Source organism: Eublepharis macularius, chromosome 10 (genome assembly GCF_028583425.1).
Source record: "Eublepharis macularius isolate TG4126 chromosome 10, MPM_Emac_v1.0, whole genome shotgun sequence".
Lineage (NCBI taxonomy): Eukaryota > Metazoa > Chordata > Lepidosauria > Squamata > Eublepharidae > Eublepharis > Eublepharis macularius.
The window spans coordinates 76976290-76991130 of record NC_072799.1 but is presented as its reverse complement, the minus strand read 5'-3'; the positions used below and the strand labels follow the sequence as shown (position 1 = coordinate 76991130).

The window sequence follows — 14841 nt, the reverse complement described above, 5'->3', positions numbered from 1 at the left end:
AGGGTGGAGCTGCCCTGCCTGGAGGCCGAGCCGGGGAGCAAAAGCGCCGAAGGGAGGAGGGGACAAGAGCCCGCAAGGCGGCTGGGGTCCGGTGCGGGGACGGCAGAAGAGGAGGCGCCGGAGGTCAGTGACTTTTCCCTGGACAGGGGTCCGGTTCCTCTCCGCGAGTCCCGCTTGCCCCTCCGGGTGAGGTCTGGGCGCCGCTTGCGAGGAAGGAAGCTTAACGTGGCAGGAGGGATTCTCCTCAGCCAGGCGGGAGGGCGGTTCAAAGTTCTCCCGAGGAAACGGTCGCTGCCTGCTCCGCGGGGAAGGGGGCGCGAGAAGGGTGGCCGCCTCCGCCTCCGCCTCCCTTTCTTTCTTTCCGCCTAGGTCCTCCCCTCAGCAGGCGCCATAACTGTTATTGTTCTTTTAAAACCCCTTCCCTCAGCGCATCCCTCAAGTCTTGGGCGCCTCGGCGGAGGCCTTGAGGGGCGGCTGGCCGAGACGGAGACCGGCTGACGGTGATTTCTGCCCTTTGCTTTCCCACCTAGACACGTTAGCGGACATCAGCGCCTTTCGTTTTGTGGGGACGGCGTGTTCGCGCTTGCCTGCATGCCCAGAAAGAGCCGCTTGGCAGCGAGCCTGTGGTCTCTTCTCCCTGTCTTCAGCTGCTGGGTTTTGTATACGGCTGTTTAGTTGTGGTGTATTCGAAATCGCTCATAATAGGATATGAAAAAGAGCGAGGTGTGAGAGGGTTTTTTCCCTAATGTAACACGCACATCCCTTGTTTTGCAAGTTTCTGTGTTCAAAATACGGTCCAGGCAGGACGGAAGCTGGCAAGTTAGTTGCAAGAGTAGGGAATCTAATCTTTGCTGGTAGTAGCAAGACAGAAGACGGTAGTTACATGGCTTGGGGTCAATGAAGCCACATCTAACGTAGGTGGACATGTTTTGTGCCCTTTAACTGTACAGTAGTCTAAGAGCAATAGCTGACTCATGAAAATGTTTTTTGTAAAGCCAACTTCTCTATTTTAATTTCCTGAAGTTTCCTTTGATAAGCATTTTGCTTACTCACCAGCTGTTCTGTTAGGTTTGTATACCATCTTTCTTCTCTCCCCCTCCGGTGACTTCAGGCAAAATATTTGTGAGGGCTTCCATTTTTTCCCCAGTCCATGGACTAATTAAGGTTCAGATTGCCTCCTAGATGAAACTATATTATGTGCCACCCACCTATCCTAAGAGATTTTGCGAGCAAAATTATTTTCATTTGAAGTCACTCGTATTTTCCCTCACTTTGGCTTCAGGTGATGTTTCAGTTGTAACTACTGAAGACACGTCATTGGGCCCGTGAAAGGACAACTTGGAAGGTTAAAGACCAAGGCAGATAAAAATACAAGTGCACACCAGCACAATTAATGAAGGACTATAGGTATCCCCCCCCCCAGTGCTTCTCCAAGTTTCCCAATATTTCTGTCAGAAAAATTGGGGGAGGGGAGTCTGGGGGGGGGATTAGAGCTTTGGAAACTCTTAATAACTACAGCTAAAATTGTCAAACTTTAACAACCGAAGGACCTCCACTTTTGATTAAACAACTGCCTGTCAGAGTATGTGTGGCAAGTTGTGTGTGCTCTCAGAAGGCTTCCATCCTCTTCTGTCATCAGAACAACACAGGTACACTTTAAAAGCAAGTATAAGAAAAATATTTTTTTCTTACCAGTAACTATACCAGTTACCTATAAGGTAAGGGCTTCCTGTGTTGCTGATTCTATAGGGCCACAACACAAAGGCTCTGACCCAAATTCTAATCACTCCTCCCCCCCCAAAGAAATTTGCATTGGAGCCAATAACAAACTTCCTTATTAGATATCTTCTAGATAGGTGAACAGGGGTGAGAAGGTCCTGGAAAAACTTAAAAGAGCAGTTAAGAGAAAAACACCACATCATGCAAAAACTGAACTTTCAGTTTTCAGTTGAATGCTCATTCTCTCCTTCCCTCCCTTTGCTGAAATTCTTTGCATTGGAAAATAGTGTGAAAACTAGTTCGTTATGTTTGCTTTAGATATTAAATGGAGTGCGTTAGGGCTATACTATCTTGGTACCCATTCAGCCAATTAAGAGTTCCTATTCAGTTCCAGCAACCAGTCAGCAAGCCTTCTGGCTAGTGCGCTGATGTTTTTACCCTCACAGGATCCCTGGTCCCCAGTCCAGTTTTAGAAATGCTTTGCTTAGTATCTTTCTTCCCAAAATCTTTGAAGGGAATTAAATTACTTGTGCGCAAAGTTTATCTCTTTGACCAGAAGAGCTTTATGAGTTGCTCAGTGTATTTGCTGCTGTAGCACAGTGGTTAAGTAGTTTGTCTGCAAATCAGCACTTTGCTGGTTCAAATCCCACTACTGCTATGATCTCAGTAGATGGCATTGGGTAAGCCATTCCTCTCAGCCCCAGCTCCGTAGCTGCATTGTGGGGATAATAATAACACTAACTTGGTTTTTGTGTTTTTTTAAAATATTTATATCCCGCCTTCCCAGCAAGCAGGGCGGGTCACAACAGACGATAAAATATACAAAGATAAAATCACAATCAATTAACACAGCTTCTAATAAAACACCTGCTTGCCATAACACTAACTTGTTCACTGCTCTGGGTGGGGCACTAATCTGTATAGAAGAGCGGTATATAAGCACAGTTATTCTTATTGTTAATAGCACGCTTAACAATTCTGTACCCTAAAGAGTTTAGTTTTATGTGTGTCAGTGATTCAAGGAACCATGAATTCTAATGACTGCAGCCACTGTTTACAGAGCTACAGTTGGAATAAAGCCAGAGGTGCAAAAACTTTGCAAAACATAGGAGTCAGTGAGATCTTGTAGGAACTAGGCAGAAAGAAAAATCTGCTTCCTAAGTTCTGTAGCAATCCCGGTGCTAGCAAATACTAGGTATTTGGTACTTTGTACATCTAGTTAAAACACTTCTGTTTCATTTACAGTTCATTACTGTTAAAAATGAAAATAAAAGTAGATGTCTTTAACACTTCATATTTTAATATGAAACTGCCTTTGTCTGCACAGCACTAGCCAGTTTTACTTTGTGTTTCATTTAATCATATTTCCTCTGCAAGTATATACCTCTATTAGGATGTCACAAATGAACAGAGGTTTGTTCGTAACAGAGACAAACATGGCTTGTTACACTTCCGCATTCTCCCCTCACGCGTGCTTTCCTAGTTTTAGACGCTTTCAGTTTAACTCTCAATTTTTGTGACATCCAAATGAAAGTGCTTGACATAAATAAATCCCTGTTTATGATATTGGGATGTGTTATACGAAATCACCCAGTGATGTTGAAATGTCCTTAAAAATTGTCCATACTACACTTGAAGATAAACAAACGCATGCGTATCTGGAAACCAAATTATTTTTTGTTGTCCTGCTAGCAGATAGTAGCTCTCCTCAGTGACTGTAGCATAGAAAATGCACCAACTTGTGCACAGCAGAGAGTCTGTCTACACACAACACCTAACACGTGTTCTTCATGTATTCGGAGATGCAATGTTAACCGGGAATTGTAGTTTTGAAAGACAGAGCTGGCAGAGATCACATTGGAGGGGAGGGATTCTCTTACAGCCCTCTGCTGCCTCTGGCATCTCCCCTTCCAGAGCCTTTACCCTGCTGAGGCTCATTTAATTCAGAGTTTTAAGCAGTGAAGGTGGCAGGCTGAAAGCTCTGAAAGGGGAGACAGTCCAGCATGCCAGAGGAGGGGTGTGGGCTGTGAGAGAATCCATCTCCTCCGGAGTGATCTCTGCCAGCTCTGTCATTCAAAACTACGCTTCCTGGCTAATATTGCATCTCCCAACACTTGATGAACAGGCGCCCAAGCATCTCGTGTAGAGAAACTTAGAATCACTGATCTAGATTGTACACACACATGGGTCCTGCTAGTCTGTTTGGATTGGCACAGTCTCTAGCTTTTGGATATTGGATAAACTAATTCATCATGCTTGATAATCACATGCCCCTCCTGTAAATGCCATTGTTAACCAGAATTACCACTAACACACTGGGGCAAGCCTTCATGAGATGTAGTATTCAATCATGATTCTTAATTATATAATTCCAGTTAGATCATGTTGCTGGTGTGACAAATCATACGTGCCATCTGCTTTGTTGTTAGAAATATTTTAACTTTACCATTCAAATGTTTCTTGAGGGGGCACATCAAAAAGTAGAACAGCAGTTAGCTACAAAAGTTTCCTAGAAGGCCTTTGAGATCTCTTGTAGAATGAGGTCATCCTCTCAAGAGAGAGATGTATTCTGCTTGAGAGGGTATGACATCAGTGCATTAGCTAATCAAGATGAGGTAATGCTTTAATACTCCAGGGAAGCTGGCAAGTAGGGTTCCCAAAAGACTTCAGTACATTAACATCAGTGCTGTGAAACAAATAAATACAGCTGACAGAGCATGTGTCTGATCGCACAAAATCGCAACAGACATCTGCTTTTTCTGGTTCTTTGTTCTTTAAATGTGAATCCAACTCACTTTGTTTCAAAGACGGTTTGTTTTTTCAAATAAGCTGAAGTTACCATTTTTAAAGTAAGAAGTGTTTCCCTATATTTCAGTTTAAATTGGTACATCTATCTAATGTTCTAAGGATGCACATTATTAAATGGCAAAAATTACAGGGATATTCTTTGAGTTTTAAGTTCTTGCAGAATGCTGTGGCACACACATTGTTACTGAAATAGAGTTTCAGTAATGCTGTAAGCATCCCCTTGTCTGTTTCTTCTTTTAGGATTTCGAGCAAATCTAATTCTCAGCATAACTACAATTCTAATGTTCATTAAGAACAACTAAACATTAAAATTGGATAATATATTAAAATTCAACCCTTCTTATTTGATGCAAATTAGGGACTTCAGTGTTTTAACTCATTCACTTGATACTTGAGAGATTGTCACACAGTGCTGGGCTATTTGTCAGATTGTACAAGAAAGATAAACTTCTTATAACTAACTGAAAATTGAAAATACTTTAGTGTTCTACATCAGATTTGTGTTGTCGATGCTGCAAAAAAAGCCCCCAAGCACCGTTTGTGATGAGTTTAAAAATAATATTGAAAAGGTGCTTATTATCATGCATGCACAAAATAAATGTTTAATATTTTTGCCCTCTGTTTAGAATTAGAAGCTGTAATGGCGGACATAAACCATATACTGAAATCATCACAAACTTTGACAGATGCAAAAAGTGTCTCTGGTTCTGAAGGGTAAGTGTGACTTTTGGTGGTGGTTTTTTGTTCTGTTTCTTCCTTCTTGCAGCTGATGTTGGCTTCAAGTTATTAGGGCCCTTGGTCAGGTCTTTTTCAACAAGCCTTCGGCAGAGTTGTTAAATTTTGAGGGGGGTTAAAAAAATTGGGGGAAAGTAAAAAATGGGGAGAAATTGAAGTATGTACAACTCTTTATCAAACCTAAACTTATTTTACTACTTTAATAACATAATCTATATAATTTTAATATTTGCTTTGCCTTATTCTCTTAAAGGAAGAACTTCCCTGTCAGCAAATCCGTTGACTCTGTGATACAGGCAGATGAGAGTTACAGAATGAATCATGCAGAAATGGGGCTATGTATTTTGGTCAACAATAAAAACTTCCATCCTGCTACTGGTATGGACTGTCTTTGTATTTCATGTTTGCACACTTACTCTCTGCCTTTTTTTAAAAAAAAAGGCTTTCCTTAATTAAGATAAAAAGAGTGACCCCACCCTTCCTAACTCCTGAGGGTCAAGAATGGCATAGAATAGAAGATCAAGCTGGAGTGGAAAGGGACTGAAAACCATTTAAGCGCTCTTGCATGAACACTTAAACAAATGGGAGCAAAAGCTCATGGGGGAGAAGGTTGTAGGTCTCCCTCCCCAGCTGCCATACTACATCCCTCACAATTCCTGACCATCCGTGCCCTTTCAGGGCACTTCGCAGGAATGGGGAGGTGGCAAAGATTTATTCTCTGGATGCTTCTCTGTTCACCATTCTTCAGATTCAACCCAGTAACTTTTAAAGAAATCTGCTGCTCCATCAGGGGCACCTTTGTTTGAAAGGTCTTTAATTGATTGACTAGTCATCGCAGCACTCATACAAGATTTCATTTCCTGCTACAGTTCTATTATGAGATAGGCAAGGGCAGAAGTTGGAACATTTGATATGCAAGTTATTTGGCATGTAAGAAGCATACCGCGTGTTGTGCCCCAGCAATTGTGGTGTGTAAGCCAAATAATTTAATAACAAGTGACATCTCTTCTTATCATCGGCTTGCCCCAAGACAGAAAACATTCTGATTATCTACCATGTTGGTGTGAAGGAATGTACTTTCATAAACTTCTTTTAATTTTGTTTATTTAAAGCAAATCTTCAAAGTTAATAAAGTGTTCCATTTTTGTGACTTTGGTTTCATAAGACACCTTAGATCCCTTGGGGGCAGGAAAGATTAGGTATAAATGTTTTAATTAATAAATACTGGTTTTTACTTCAGTATGCTCTTATTACAGTTGTACAGCTCATAAAATAATCTTTCAAGTGATCTCAGTACACTTCTGTGGCAATTAAAACCCCGTAGTAATGGACTTTTTTTTCTTTCCTGCCATTTTAAGCTTTAACAAGCTGGCTGTGAAAAAATGTTAGAATAATCTGGTACAGTAAAACAAAATATACTTTCTAAAGTTTACATGATTGATTCTTGGAACTTGCTTACCAAGAGATTTGCTGGCCGCCTTGCATTTGCTGGTTAATCATCCAACTGTATTAAAATAATGCATTGTTCCTTAAAGGTATAAAACATCCATTGATTTCATTCTTGTTGTGTCTTCAGAATCAAATTGCTTTCATTATTTTTAAAGACATTTTTATGGGAGAAAAAAATCTGACATTAACTGTGCTCTTCCTTATCTTACTAGTGTGAGCAAAGCTTTCCTCTGATACAAATATTTCTATAATAGAATATTATTTTGGAATTCAACTGACATTTCTCCTCTCTTAAATCTCAAGGGATGGCATATCGATCTGGTACAGATGCAGATGCTGCCCGTGTTGTAGAAACTTTCAGGACTTTGAGTTACACTGTCAAGCCATATAATGATCTTACATGTAAACAGATTATTGATATTCTTCAGAATGGTGAGTAGCTAGTTACTGGGTTGATGTACATTAGAGTTGTGCTGAAACATAAAGTATAATAAGTACGTTTTTAGAGTTTAGTTTCAGTGAGTCTCATAACTGGGGGAAATGTGGGTATGAAATAAAAATGTATGAAATTAATTGAAAGCCAGTTTGGTGTAGTGGTTAAGAGCGGCAGGACTCTAATCTGGAGAACCAGGTTTGATTCCCCACTCCTCTGCTTGAAGCCAGCTGGGTGACCGTGAGTCAGTTGCAGCTTCTTGGGGTTCTCTCAGTCCCACCCACCTCACAGGGTGAGTGTCATGAGAAAAATAATAACAACTTCGTAAACCACTCCGAGTGTGGCATTAAGTTGTCTTGAAGGGCAGTATATAAATCGAATGTTATTAATATTGGAGTGTTCTACTTGTAAAGGCCTCAAATCACAGAGAGGGATTTGTGTAGCAGTAGAGTGCATGCGTACGCGCGTGCACAGTGGGACTGCTGTATGTGAGAACTTGGAAGCATGTGGCACCATATAACAGACATACTGCCTTGATACTGTTTATATCTGACAAAGAGAACTTTGATTCTTGAAATCTCATACTCTGGGAATCTTGTTGGTCTTTAAGGTGCCACAGGACTCGAATCTTACTCTTTTACTGCAGACCAACGGGGCTACCCACCTGAAATGGTCATCTGTTAGGCATGAGGAGTCACATCCCCCTGACCATTTTTGTAGGGAAGGTGTATGCATGAATCACTGTTTGCAGACCCAGCAGCACGATGTGAGTTTTACCTCCATTCAACACCCTGTTGTGTATGTAGATCTCAATTCAGAGAACAGTTTAAACACATAAGGCTGCTTCCATTTGCAAATAGTCTTTATTATCTTTGAATTTATTTATTTATGAATGCAATGTGAATTTGGTATCTTATTCAAAACCCAGTTTTGGAGAAATATTCCTCCATCAGGAAGGATGACAAAAGATTATGTGGTGGTGTCCCCCCCCCCCCCGAACATACATCATTCTAGAAATCTTACTTGGAAGGAATCGCTTTTAGTTGTTGTTTTTTTCACATGTCACAGCCAGCTTTTCTTAAATGTTGTCTCTCTCTCTCTTAAATCTCCAGACACCTCTTCCAAATAGCAATTTTCTTGCAATTAAGATCTCATTTTGACTTTTATTTATACCACCAGGCTTCAGCACTTGCTGTTGTTGCTTCTTATTTATCAAGGGATTATATAGCATCTTAGTAAGGTTTATCCTTAATGTAGTAATAGTGCAGGGATAGAGACATCTCATTGGAGGATTTTAGGAAGTTCCAGGTCCCAGCTAGACTTCAGGTTGGCAGCAATTTATAAGAGCTCAACTAAAGCCTCCTTGTTCTTCAATGGAGGCTGATAAGCCTAGTCCCAATTCACATAATATTTGGCCTTTCGAACAGATCACACACTCCTTAAGGCACCTCTGGTGCCACTTGTCCCGGAGATCTCACAGCTGCAAAGTCTCTTGTGGTGGCTTTTAGAAAGGGCTTGATTACCACAACCAATGTGACCTGCGTTAAGAAAAACAAAGTTTGGCTCTTTTAAGAAAGAAATATGTAATTCACTGAAACCTTTTGTTCCATGAGAAAAAATGTCAAATTGGTCTCTTGGCTTTCTAACACTTAAACTAATTCTTTATGTTCTTCTTTAAGTTTCCAAAGATGATCACAGCAAGAAAAACAGCTTTGTCTGTGTCTTGTTAAGCCATGGAGAGGATGGCCTGATCTATGGTACAGATGGCCCTTTGGAGCTAAAAATACTAACAAGTCTATTCAGAGGCGATAGATGCAAAACTTTGGCAGGAAAGCCAAAGCTTTTCTTTATTCAGGTAATTTTACAGACTGGTCAGATGGCTAGATTTGTACAGTCCTCATAACAGACCACCTTGAAGGTGATAAAATGTGATATGGTGCGTACATATGTAGTGTGGCACATAATAAGATATAAAATATAGTCATTGACCTCCATTATCAGTTATACATAGGTTCTGCTGTGTTTTATATCTAAATTCCATTCCTGCTTCTTGCTGCTGATAATCTAAAAAGACACAATAAAAACAGTTTTAAAAGTACATATAATTAAAAATACACTCTCCTGCATAAGCTTGGCCTCTGGAAAATCAAACAGGAACTTACAGTAATGTCAGAAAGCTCAGATTTCTATAAACGTTTCAGAGGAGAGAGTGCCAAGGATGCCTCTATATGGATTCTGTGAACTTGATGCCATATATTAAAAAATCAAGTGGATCTGCTTGGAAGATCTTAAAAGGTCATGACGAATTGCAGCAAAGAAGACGGTGTTTAAAGTAAAGTCAGTGTTCAGAGCTTTACAGATCAGCACCGTGAATTGTGCCTAGAAAATAATGGAGCATCTGTGCAAATCCCAGAGCACTGGGATTATTTTCTCTTGGCTGCTTGTTCCTGTTAGGCTAAACTGTTGTCATGAATAAGTGACATAGTATCATTTAGTGACTTGATAATTATATATATCTTCCTGAAACTTGAGGGTTCTTTAGCGGACAAGAAGGAGTAGGTTCCCTGCAAATTTGGTGGTGTTTGCTTGAAAAATGTCTCCCCCTCAGCATAGTTTTTCCCATAGGGAATAATGACTGGATAAATTTGTGATTCTCTAACCAGATTAGAGAATGTGACCCAGATTTCAGGGATACTTTTTTTTCTTTTTTCTTTTTTTTGGGTATCCCTGAAACCCGGATCTAGATCACCCCAATTTTTTTGGCATACACCCCTAGACTTCATCATTCTCATACATATTGAGTGAGAAAAACTTTGTCTTAATGAGCATTTCACTTATTCCAAAGGAGAAAATATTTTATAGATTTTTTCCCCCCAGCATTTCCCAAAGCTTCCCAGTTTTTCCAGTGGAAAACTGGAAAAAAGTATTCAAGGGGAAACAAACAAGGGAGAGGGGAGTTAATGAGTTTTTAAAACAACTATTCTTTCCCTTTTTCCTGGCCTTTCACATATCTTAAGTTAGATTACTATAATCAGTGGCAACCTCTGCCCTTCAAAAAAGAGGAAAGCCAATTTGTTCACTTACATGAAAGATCTTTGCATCATTTCTAGAAAAGCAAAGCCCTGTTCTCATGTTACAGTGAATAAATGTACGTCCTGAATGTACATGTGCACATCTGTTTGTAAGACACCAGGGATCGATACCTGTATGAATGTGGGGCTTAAATCACACAGTGAGCTGTACATGTGTCGAATGTAACATGAGAAATCATTCAATGCACATAAAAAGAAAAATCTAGTGTACACTATATACTGATTATACATGTATTTGCTGACTTGTGAACAGGGCTTGAGAGGGCTCCATACTTGTGTTAACCGGATGGGTGAAAGGGGGGGTCCAACCTCTGTCCTTCCAAAGGAATCCCTGGAATACTTGCAAACCTGGACTGTGGCTTGGGATTCACTGGTTTAAGCTGTTCTTTTATCCGTATCTTCTGATGGGAGCTGTATGTATCCACCAGTTCAATAGAGTGTATTATGTGCTGTGAACTTTCAGTGGATCACAGAGCGGCTTTGGGATGCCATGAAATTGTAAAGAAATTTCAGGTTTGAAACTCTAGCCTTGGGAAGTCTTGCAAGTCTCCTCCAGCCATACTTGTTTATATATGTTTTTAATATTTTCCTCTTCCCTGTGTTTGGATTCAGTTTATGCTGTTTTTAATTAGCAAAGATTGACAATATTTCAAGTTACTTTTCTACTGTGCTATGTAGGCTTGTAGAGGAACCGAACTTGATTCTGGAATTGAAACAGACAGTGGTCCAGATGAAAACATCTGTCAGAAAATACCTGTAGAAGCAGATTTCTTATATGCATATTCCACTGCTCCTGGTAAGATAAATTAATGGAAGATGCAGTCTTTTGCTCAAAATACTCACATGGCTTTATAATTGCTGTATGTAATTCATTCCCAGCCAACATAGTTACCTCAGTACTTATTCCTCTCTATTATGAAGCAGTTTTAAAACACTTTAATTTACTGTACATGCAATGAGGCTACCAGGATAACTACTTTTTCCCAGTTATTAGCAATCTGCTATGCCTTGTTTCAGTATGTTTTCCCAGCTCTGTATCAGATTTCTACTTGTTTTCAAATTTCTGTTACCCTTACTTTATATGGTTATTGAATGTCCCAGTTGATGATCATATTGACTTATATGGCACAATCTGCTTTGAGCCTCAATAAGAAAGGCAGACTATAAATAATGTAAATAAAAATAAAATAAAGTTGTGTGTAGTTTTTTTCAGTGAAATCTACTTTTTCCCAGAACAGCTTCAATTCTGGTACAAAAATGCTCCTGACCTACTCATACATTTATCCACGTAGGGCAGCGAATATGGCATGTCCAGTAAACTACTTGCTTGGAAAGATTTTCTACTTGTTCCTGTTGAGTAGGCCAACTAAGTGGATGATTTTGAATCCACCTCTTATTTCGTTCAGATGATGCTTGGGACAAATGGCCATGTAAAACAAAGGTATAGTGAGATTAATACCAGACCATTTAGTAAATGGAATGAGTCCCATTATTCTACGGTCCCATTATTCTAGTCAACCCTTTCTAGGAAGGAATTGTGCTGAGCAATGTGATTTTTAGTTTTGTTCTAAAAAATCTCATATTTAAATGCTTTCATTTAATACCTTTCAGTCCCTGGCAGTTAGATCCCCAAGTTCTCCACAGTTAACACACAGGTGTTCCAGTTGAAGTATATTAGAGATCCATTCAGTACAAGGTGCTCAGACAGTGGAATTGGCAGAAGTGACGTATGTGGGGCTATCAATGTTAGTTATAGGGAATATTCCCACCTTTGGGAAAGAGGACCGTTAACCGGGGCAGGGGGTGTTGGAGTGAGACATTGTTTTAGAGTAGACAGTGAGAAAGATGAACTTATCTTTGGTTCTCAAGGAGGATACCTTTCGAGCCAGTTCCAGCTGGCAGTCAAGGACACTGGCTCAGTGGAGCGAGAAAGAGAAAGTAAACATTTGCGAGATAACCTACTCGTATTGTAGCAATAAAGAACTTCTCATACTCTCAGAGACCAGAGACCACTATACATTCATTGCAGGTATACAGGAGGCATATATGACAATGCTTCTTGATTTCTTTCTTATTAAAAAAACCTGCCACCAAAAAAACCTGCATATGTCTGACTTCTAATGGTCATATTTTAAAGAACATTACATTGGATTACATTTGATGCTCTTCTCTTTTTTCCTTCTTCTGTAGGTTACTATTCTTGGAGAAACTCATCAGATGGTTCCTGGTTTATACAGTCACTGTGTGTGATGCTGAAACAATATGCTAAACAACTTGAACTCATGCAGATTCTAACACGTGTAAATCGCAAAGTTACAGAATTCAGTTCTTATTCAAACCGGCCAGACTTCCATGGAAAAAAGCAAATCCCCTGTATTGTATCCATGCTCACAAAAGATTTTTACTTTCCTCACTAAAGAAGCTTGCCTTATGATGTGAAATCTAGCAGAAAAGAGAGCACCTGGTGCCATTTTAAAATCTGAGCGAGTGTTCAGTCTCTTGTGCCTAGGCAGCATTAAAGAAGCTTTACAATCTAGAGTTAAACATTTCCACTACTGAAACTCCCACTACTGAAAACTGTGACTGTTTCAGGGTAACCTGATTAGGTTTGGTACCAGTGCTGCATCCCAATCTTAAACATACTTACCTGGATGCAAACCTCATTTTCATAATAGACTCCCCCCCCCCACCCAAGTGAATATCATAACTTAGTGACTTAAAGACTAAACTGCTGGATTTCTTATGCAATCATGTTGCAGAATCAAACTTTTGAGGGATTTTGTCAACCGTTTGGATGTCAAGTAGGCCAAATGAAAGGCTTTCAGAGCACTTTGGCCATCTTTGTATACTATTTATATGTTGGAGTTTTTGAGTTTAAATAAAAGGGTATTAATATCTTAAGTTAAAAAAGCACCTGCACCTTGTAGGTTTTCTTTTTACATTTAATAGATAATGAAGGCTGGTTGGAACCCTGGATTCCTGACAGGATCCAAAGCCTGCAGGGTTTTTGTTTTTCATTTCAAATTGCAAATTCACTTTTTTATACAATTCTAGATTTAGGGATTTTGCACATGTAGCGTTTTGTGCATAGAATAAATTTAAAATACTTGTATTGAAATTTGTGCTTCTTAATTCATAGCAAATATACACAAACGTGGTACGTGAAAAATGTGGATAGCTCCTGTGTCTTAGTTTTGACTTTGTGTAACAGCATGTTGAAGAATTCTAGAGTGGTAGAAGTTGTGTATAGTAGAATTTCACTTGAATTTTGAATTAGGCAGTTCTTGAGGCCCTTCTAGCTGACTTTTTTTTCTCCTTCAGGCACTCATGAAAACTTGTATGTGCTAGTTATGTGCCAGTGAGGTCATCTCCCCTCCCTGACACCTGAGTTTGATCGCTTGCAATGTTCAAGATCAAGAATGAAAATAGTCTATATCACAACTAAGCTAGCTGTCTGTTTCTATGTACTATAGTTTTTCACCATGATTCATAGTAGAGATAAAGGGATGGATCCTACAAATCAGTTCTACTAACAGTGAGGCCTTCCTCCCATATAAAGAGTGTGTTAAGCTGGAAGAGGTTCCTCAGTTAATGAAATGGATTCGTAAGATCTAACTTGGGAGTACAGAAATAAGGCTTACAAAAGCCAGAGGAGGCTGGTTCTGTCCACAGTTGGTGTGTGGCTGGTTTGAATGTCTAGCAGGACACAACCTCAGTCCAGCTGTCTCCACAAAGCAACACTGCCCAAGTCTCTGGGAAAGGCTATTCAGCCGGCTGAGGAGCTTTCTGAAGTCGTACACCTCCATCATTCTGCCTGAGAGCTGATTGGTATTGTGAGTGTGCAAGCACAACAGTAAGCTTTCAACTGGTGTTACTTTAAAAATGTTCATACTTCTGAATTATGGCCATCTCAGTACATCAATTATACAGAGAACTAAAAAAAAACATTGAACATATGAGCTTGAAATCATTAATCTTTAGAAAAGACATTTCCAACATATACAAGAAGCAATGCCTGTAATTTGACAGTATCATTTCAGATTGAGTTTCCTTGAAAAATTCTTTGTGGATGTTTAACTTGCTCATATGTAATAACATGTTTGTGACTGTACTGTAACCTTCACATGAGAACTTAATAAATCATGTGCATTGGCTTTTAGTTGGCTTAGTCACTGTCATTTTTACCAGTAAAAACCAGTAATAATTCTTACTGATACCAGCTTATCACAATTTAAAACTAAAGGTTTTTAAGTTATTCTGGATGGGTAGTTTACTCCCTTTTTGTCAAATAGGCAGGACAAAATGGGGACTTGTTATGCTGTGCAGCAGAAGGGCCCTGAGTGGTCTATTCAGAGTTCCTCTCTTTTTTTCTCATTCAGTCTAGCAACCCTTTTTTATTTAGCTTTACCTCTTTCAACAATCCCTCTCCCGTCTAGAGTATGTGTTTGTAAATTACCCGTCGGGGACCTTTATGACACTAACCAGATTGCTGGACTCTAGTAGCTGGCTGTTATTTCTTTTATCCGACGAAGGGAGCTCTGATTCTTGAAAGCTCCTACCCTGGAAATCTAGTTGGTCTTTAAGGTGCTGCTGGGCCCAGATCTT

The 14841-nt window shown here is 39.7% G+C and overlaps 1 protein-coding gene across 3 annotated transcripts; it reads left to right on the top strand.

Moving 5' to 3' along the window:
- The first annotated feature begins 25 nt into the window (after positions 1–25).
- On the top strand, positions 26–14395 carry CASP3 (caspase 3). 3 transcript variants are annotated; one of them, XM_054990708.1, is made up of 7 exons: positions 26–123; positions 5154–5241; positions 5516–5640; positions 7015–7143; positions 8824–8999; positions 10915–11032; positions 12427–14395. In XM_054990708.1, exons 2-7 carry the CDS (start codon positions 5168–5170, stop codon positions 12651–12653), a joined length of 849 nt encoding a protein of 282 aa, XP_054846683.1. In that variant the 5' UTR covers positions 26–123; positions 5154–5167; the 3' UTR covers positions 12654–14395. The 3 variants fall into 3 exon arrangements, with proteins under 3 accessions (XP_054846683.1, XP_054846685.1, XP_054846684.1); XM_054990710.1 differs by lacking the exon at positions 26–123 and adding an exon at positions 167–186; XM_054990709.1 differs by lacking the exon at positions 26–123 and adding an exon at positions 521–914.
- The last annotated feature ends 446 nt before the right edge of the window (positions 14396–14841 follow it).